The sequence below is a fragment of the Dipodomys ordii genome, unplaced genomic scaffold (genome assembly GCF_000151885.1).
Source record: "Dipodomys ordii isolate 6190 unplaced genomic scaffold, Dord_2.0 Scaffold6, whole genome shotgun sequence".
NCBI lineage: Eukaryota > Metazoa > Chordata > Mammalia > Rodentia > Heteromyidae > Dipodomys > Dipodomys ordii.
The window spans coordinates 18,793,033-18,800,829 of NW_012267222.1; the positions used below are offsets into that span (position 1 = coordinate 18,793,033).

The window sequence follows — 7,797 nt, forward strand, 5'->3', positions numbered from 1 at the left end:
TGGGTGCCTGGTTTTTACTTGCTTAGCTTTAGCTTCCTATGAATTCAGCTGGGTGCTGGTGGCTCACACTTGTAATCCTAGCTACTCAGGAGGCTGAGAGCTGAGGGTCACTGTTCAAAGTCAGCCCAGGCAGGAAAGTCCGTGAGACTCTTATCTCCAATTAACCACCAGAAAACTGGAAGTGGTTCTGTGGTTCTAGTGGTAGAGCACTAGCCTTGAGCTGAAGAGCTCAAGGATAGCGCCCAAGCCCAGAGTTCAGGCCCTACAACTGACCAAAAAATAAAAATAAAAAACTATGAATTCATACTTCTCCTTGGAAAGTCAGTGTTGAGTCTTTTTTTTCTTTGGTTGGTCGTGGGGCTTGAACTCTGGGCTTGGGCACTATCCCTCAGCTCTTCAGCTCAAGGCGAGCACTCTACTGCTTGAGCCACAGCGCCACTTCCAGTTTTCTGGTGGTTTATTGGAGATAAGAGTCTCAGGGACTTTCCTTGCCCGGGCTGGCTTTGAACCGTGATCCTCAGATCTTAGCCTCCTGAGTAGCTAGGATTACAGGCATGAGCCACCAGCACCCAGCAGTGTTCAGTCATTATATTGGGAGGGAGGAGTCGTTCAGAGCCTGAGGCATCCACGGTACTGCTCTGTATGGACACAATAGATAGAGTAAGAGCCCTCCTGGTAGACTGAGCTGACCTCCATCTGGACACAACCAAGATGTGTTCACTGGGAACTGTATCTACTAGAATTTGAGTTCAGGGAGCTGGGAAGTTGGCTCAGTGGTAGAGCGCTTGCCTTGCATGCCTGAAGCCCTGGGTTCGATTCCTCAGCACCACATAAGCAAAAAGAAAAAAGCCGGAAGTGGCGCTGTGGCTCAAGTGGTAGAGCGTTAGCCTTAAAAAAAAAAATCAGATCTGGGAATGTGGCTCAAGTACTACCTAGCAAACTCAAGACCCTGAGTTTAAATCCTATTAGCAATAAAAAAACAAAAAAGGAGGGCTGACTCTTCTCTTGAAACCCATGGCTGTATCATGGAGGTAGCACTAGTATAGGAAATCCACAGGCTGACATACAACTCAATCTGCAGCCTCTAAGCTCAGGGTTCCTCATAGGCATAAAACAGCTTTTGAAGCTCCAGCTCTTAGATCTGCATTCTAGGCAGGAAGGAGGAAAAGGCAACAGGCATGTTCCATGTCATACCTGCTGCTGTGTTAGAACTCCAGTGGCCTAGAAGGAAGGCTGGCAGGGGGACCGGACCTGGCATGGGTGAGGACAAGGCACTGGTGCTTCTCTCGCAGGAATCTGTGGCTCTTGTGCAATGAACATCAATGGAAACAACACTCTAGCATGTACCCGGAGGATCGACTCCAACATCAACAAAGTGTCCAAAATCTACCCTCTTCCACATATGTATGTGATAAAGGATCTCGTGCCTGTGAGTTTCCACATCTCTTCCAGGTGTTGAAGGGGCTGTGTGTGTATGTACGTGCCTGTGTGTGCACGTACATGCTTCTGCGTGTCCAGTCAGTTCTTCAAACTGGTTCAGGGTGTTTACAGCTACTCTTGGAAGCAGATGGTAAAACAGCTCAATGGGGTTATCTCCCTCCGTGTGGCTACAGAGCAACAATAAGAGCATTAGGAAAACATCCAACTCTGAATGGCAGGAGATGAATGCCTAGAAAAATCCAGTGTATTCAGTGAGGTTTGGTCAAGAGTCATGGGGTGTGGCACTTCTGACTTAGAACAACCCCAGAAGTGAAGGGTGAAGTAGAAAATGGAACTTTAGAGCGGTGCTGACTGGGATTTGTTCCCATCCCCTCCCTCCAGCTGCCTACCTGACCTGCTCTTGAGGTGGGCAGGAGACTGCAGGGTTGGACTGCACCGGCTGGGTGAGGGAGAGGTTTTCTAACCGGCCTCAACTTGGCCTGGACTCCTCCCCACTTCTAGTTTTCCATACGTCCCTGCCCGGAAGCAAGGGCTCCTGAGTGTGGCATGTGTGTGTTAGTGGGCAGTAGAGTAGGCAGGGACCACAAAACAGTGAGCAGAAGCTGGCAAAGCTGACCTTCCTCCTCTTCCTCCTCCTCCTCACATAGGATATGAACAACTTCTACGCACAGTACAAGTCCATCGATCCCTATTTGAAGAAGAAGGACACATCCCAGGAAGGCCAGCAGTATCTGCAGTCCATAGAAGACCGGGAGAAGCTGGTCAGCAATCGTCCTTAGCCCTGGCGTGAGGGGAGGTTGCTGGGAAGGTGGGGGGCAGTATGCATGCAGACCATTTAGTGTATTCTAACACAAACTTTGAGACAGGCAGAACTTGCCCAGAGCCCTGTTCTTCCTAATGCCACACTTAGTGACTGGTGCGACTGGCCCAGTCTGATTCCATATGTCAAGTAGAGACTTCTCCTATGCTACTTTACCTCCTCTGAGAAGTCTTCTCTGATTGGCTCCTCCCTGCACATTGCAGGTGGAGCCCCAGCTGTGTGGTTGTGGGTGCCAAGGCTGGTACTGCCTCCCGTTAGCCACACACTCTAAGCTGGCCTCGGGGAACTGTTCCCATGCCGCAGAGCAGACAAAACTCCAAGGTCCTAAAGGGCAGACACCCTTTAGGACCTCTAAACTTTCATCCTGATGTGAGTTGTATGAGTGGATTAATGAATTGTGCCTTCTAGGACTGGAGGAATATTCAGCCTCTTTAAAAATATAAACTGTTTTGGAGAGCGCTAGAGGGCCTGGTCTGTCGTCATGGAGACGGTTGGGGTCCAATGATCACCTTGCTACTCTGTGTCACACGGTGCACATGCAGCTCCTCCTGCTGCAGTTTCTAGTTCCCAGAAAGCCCTGTCAGTCTGGGGCCATCTTGGAACCGCTCCTAGCTTACCTAGTCAACTCACATTCTTCACCCCTTAAAGTGGTACAGTTAGAAAATCAACTGCCAAACATGTTTCCTAAATAGTAGAAGTTTACTCCTTTGATAAACATGGACTGGGAATAGAGTTCAGTGGTAGGGCACCTGCTTAGCATGCTCGTACCAAGTGCCAGCCCAGCACCACACAGACACCAGCATTTGTGTAGCATTTCTTGATTCCTTAAATTAATATGCTAAACTTAACAAATAATTGAAAAACACAGGAAGGTTTTTTTTGTTTTGTTTTTTGTGGTGGTGGACATGAAAACCAGGCCTTGGTCATTGTAGGCAATGCTCTACCACTAAGCTACACCCTCAGCCCTCAGAGAACTGATTCCTATCGATAATTCCACCACCAAAGTAACATTCGTGTTGGGCGCCAGTGGCTCACATCTGTAATCCTAGCTCCTTAGGAGGCTGAGATCTGAGGATCATGGTTCAAAGCCAGCCTGGGCAGAAAAAGCTGTGAAACTCTTTTTTTTTTTTTTTTTTCGGTCGGTCTGGGCCTGGGCACTGTCCCTCAGCTCTTCAGCTCAAGGCGAGCGCTCTACCACTTGAGCTACAGCGCCACTTCCGGTTTTCTGGTGCTTTATTGGAGATAGGAGTCTCACCGTCTCTCCTGCCCGGGTTGGCTTTGAACCGTGATCCTCAGATCTCAGCCTCCTGAGTAGCTAGGATTACAGTCGTGAGCCACCAGCGCCCGGCAAAGCTGTGAAACTCTTATCTCCGATAAACCACCAGAAAAACTGGAAGTGGCACTGTGGCTCAAGTGGTAGCGCACTGGCCTTGAGCTGAATTGCTGAGGGACAGCACCCAGGCCCAGAGTTCAAGCTCCACAACCGACAAAAAAAAAAAAGGAAGAAACATTCATATTAGTGTTTTTCTTTTTTAGTTGTGTTTCGTTTTGTTTTCAGTTTTCATTTCTGGCTGAAACCCAGGTCTCCCACATTCTGGGTATGTGCTATGCTGAGCTACCAGGTCTGCCTTGAGCTTCAGTAATATGCACAGGCATTATTAAACATTGCACTGTTCCTGAACAGTGAAATTGTTTCCAATTCTTCATTATCAGTAAAGCTAGATGAGCATCTTTATCCTTAGGATTCTGCCCCAGAATTCTGATTTCCTTTTGCAGACTTTTGTATAAATGGGCAGAAAGAGGTGCTCCTTGTGTGGCTCTGGTCCTTTGACCCCACATGTTCCAAAATGGTGGGAGGTTGCCAGCTGTCGAAAGCCTGGCCCTCCCACTGGCCATCTGAGTGGAGTGTAGGCCTGGGTCTCAGCCTTAGGGATCTTATCTCTTACCCTCTGTCCCCTTAGACACCTGTGTGCCCTTCTGTTTTGTTGTTTTTCATCCATTTCTGTTGTTACAAAGTCAGAAAGCCCTGCTTGTTACAGGACTGGCTGGACAGATGGAGCCTGTGCAGCAGGTATAAGAGAAGCGGGAGGCCACGGGTCACATCCAAGCCCTGTGCTCACCCTGGGCAAGGGCTTGAACCTGGGTTCCTCACCTGGGGTCACATACCAACTCCGTGCTCACCCTGGGCAGGGGCTTGAACCTGGTTCCTTACCTGTGGGCAGGAGCTTGCTGGGGAGTGCTCACTTCCTGGGAGTGCTGTGCCAGCAAGAAAGGCCCAGTGAGGGAAGCAGGAGTGGCATTCCCCCTGGAAGCCCGTGGCCTCTGCCCACACTGGGGTGGATGGCCATCTCAGGCCTCTGCAGTATGCTGTTTTGTGTCCTGTTGATTTCCTTGTCTAGGTAAGCAAGGTGCATTGTTTGTTAAGTATGAACACATTTTCCAGGGACTGTAGGACTGCTGAGCTCCAATCCAGCAAGGTCTTAGATTTAATTACACATCTGCAAACCTTCTCTAGGACTCTGCCAGGAATACTCATAGGCAGGCAGGCAGGCCGGCCGGCCCTTTGTTGCTCACCAGCCCAGGCTCTGACCCCTTCTCTCCCCACAGGACGGGCTGTACGAGTGCATCCTCTGTGCCTGCTGTAGCACCAGCTGCCCCAGCTACTGGTGGAATGGGGACAAGTACTTGGGGCCCGCAGTCCTCATGCAGGTGAGGCGCCCCTGACTACCTCACAAGAAATTGTGAGTCCAGTAGCTGGGTGTCCCAGAGGGGACCACAGGCCAGCCATCTGGGGTCCTCCACCCACATTGGGTGCAGGCACGATGGCTGGCTGCATTGGTTCACTCAGCTCTTGGTACATCTGGAGCTTCATCTCAATGTGTCTTTGTAGCTGTGCATTGAGGCTTACCCCATGGGCAGGCATGCTTTTTAGGAAACCCTGCCTAGACATGCACTGTGTTCCTGGGCTCCTCTCTGTACCCATTCACTTACCTGCATCGGGTCAGCAAGCTCCCATCTCCTACTCGGAAGGCTCGTGAACGAGGGGCAGCTGCTCAGCTCTAAGACAGGAGAGTCAGGGTCTACAGGTTGCCTAAAGAGAAAATAGGCCTGTCACCGTCATCCTGTGTACAAATCACTGCATAGAAAATCACTTTATTCCCAGAAAGCTCTTTCTTTTCAGATTTGTGGTCAATGTTTTTTTTTTTTTTTAGCATCTCAAAAGACAACTTCACATTTCTCATTTCCCCACAGAAAGGAAGTCACAAAGCTATGTGACCGCAGTGTGGGAAGCTGGACAGAGAGTCAGGTGTACTCATGGTCACTGTACTCTACAGTGTGGGGAACTGTGAACTGTGTAGCCAGGCCGTGCTTAGCGTGCTGGTCCCTGAGAGTTGAAAGGTCAAGGGCTGGAGATGTGGCCCAAGGGGTAGATCCCCTGCCTAGCAAGTAAAGGCACTGAGTTTCAACCCCAGCACTGCAACAACAACAAAAAAAAAAGATCAATGAGTGCGATCAGGGCCAGCAATAGCATTAGTTTGCTGGGCAGCAGTGAGTCCAGCACGGCAGGGGCTTGAGACAGAGGAGCACATAACCCAGCCCTGCCACACGTTACAAGCTGGGCAGGATGAAAGGACTAGATGACGCCCCAACAGTAGTAATTAAGTGCTGAGGCACAAGCACAGTGTGGGCCCAAGCCTCGCAGGGATTGCATCAAGCAGTCATAAAAGGCCAGCAGGAACTCAGGTTAGCGAGAGGATCGCCCCCCTCTGCACTCACAGAGCCCTTCATGAGCCCCAGCACTGCTTCAGCCTGGCTCTGCTCGGAACAGCCTGGCTGACCCAGCCCTTCCTTCCAGGCCTACCGCTGGATGATCGACTCCAGAGACGACTTCACCGAGGAGCGTCTGGCCAAGCTGCAGGACCCCTTCTCTCTGTACCGGTGCCACACAATCATGAACTGCACACTGACCTGTCCCAAGGTACTGGGGCCCGTGGCCCTCTGCCAGGAGTAGCCTCGCTCCCCCAAGCCAGTTGGTGATTTGAAATGAAAGGGGACTGGACCAGTGTACCTCTGGGGGCTCCACCAGCCCCTCTCAGAGGAACACGTCTGAGTTCGTGGGCAGCGGGGGCTAAGTCCCTTCCTGCTCCATCTTGCGGTAAGCTCTAACCCAGTCCCCTTCCCATAGCCAGCCCATCTCTGTGGAGCTCCAGCCACCGTGGTCTTCACCCACCCCCTTCATCCTATAGCTCACGCCCTCCATATCCCTAACCCCACCTTCTACAGGACCTCCCTCGTCCCTACCCTGAGGAAACTGCCCGTAGCCCATTACAGTGGGGTAGCTGGTCACGGACTGGCTGCGTCTATCAGGTGCCAACCCTGGTCAGCCCTGGCCCTTGGGGAAGAAGAGCCATGTACTTCCAAGCACAGCTGCCTTTTGGGTGGAGGCCCTGAGCAGAGCCGTTTCTAGTCACACAGATGGAGAGCTGGGGAGCTAGTGAGTGAACGATAGAGCCGAGGTGCTTATCAGATTCCTTATTTCTTCCCGGAATCCTCTGTGTTCCCAGCTCCTCGTCTGGTACTTCCCAGAGAAGCACACTGGGATCCAGGGTGCCTGTGCCCACTCCATGCAGCTCTGCCTGGCCAGCCTGCCTCCCGTGTCACATCGCTGCACATGCGTCCTCTCACCTCCTCTCGAGATCTTTCCTTCTTCCTTTTCTTGTGCATAGCACTTCATGTCAGTAGAGTTCCCTCCTAGGATGAGGGCCCCTTTGCTCCCTCAGATGGGCCCTGTCTAATTTTGCCACGCTAACTACCCTGTCTTCCACTGACTTCCCCAAGGCTGGCGATCTCTGGGTCATTATCAAGCCTCCCGCAAGCATGTCATGCTTCAGGACAGACTGCAGCCACAGCCCTCAGACTGGCCTCTGGGACTCGGTGTGGTATTTACAAAGGGCGACCAGGTCTCTTCCACCTGCTGTGGAGAGCTTCAATATGCCCGCCTGGGCCGGTGTTGACACTGGCCTGGGTTCCTAAGGGAAGCATTACCAGGCTGTGTGGGCAGTCAGAATACACTCTGCCCTGCCCTGTTTGTCTACGAGGGTGAGCCACCTGGAAGGAATTGAGTATAGTGGGGCTTCTGCCAGAGCTGCCATTTTTTAATATGCCCAGGTAGACAAGGAGCTCTAGCCCTGGCGCATTGCTGGAAGGACTTGATTCAGAATACTTGAATACGGATTCATTCACCCCAGCCAACAACTTCACCATTGCCCTCTATACTGTACCCTTCCCACTGACACTCCTCTTTCCTCTGTAGGGGCTGAATCCAGGGAAAGCAATTGCAGAAATCAAGAAAATGATGGCCATCTATAAGGAGAAGAAAGCTACTGCTTAGCTCCTGACCACGGCAGGTGACCAGCTCAAAGCTGAATGTAATTTGCATCTAACTTGAATTCCTCCAGAGGATTTGATTTTCCATGAATGCAGCCAGTGTGACAAAAATGTTAAGAAATAAATGTTACTATACTTTATTAACAGAA

General features: G+C 51.1%; 1 protein-coding gene across 1 annotated transcript in view; it reads left to right on the plus strand.

Annotated features, from left to right (window-relative positions):
• Sdhb (succinate dehydrogenase complex, subunit B, iron sulfur (Ip)) overlaps nt 1–7,797 on the plus strand; it is a 19,589-nt gene extending 11,792 nt beyond the window's left edge. The window contains exons 4-8 of the mRNA XM_013035186.1: nt 1,293–1,429; nt 2,088–2,201; nt 4,868–4,969; nt 6,117–6,239; nt 7,575–7,797. Of these exons, the coding sequence (XP_012890640.1) occupies nt 1,293–1,429; nt 2,088–2,201; nt 4,868–4,969; nt 6,117–6,239; nt 7,575–7,652 (554 nt within the window). The 3' untranslated portion in view covers nt 7,653–7,797. The remainder of the gene's footprint in view (nt 1–1,292; nt 1,430–2,087; nt 2,202–4,867; nt 4,970–6,116; nt 6,240–7,574) is intronic.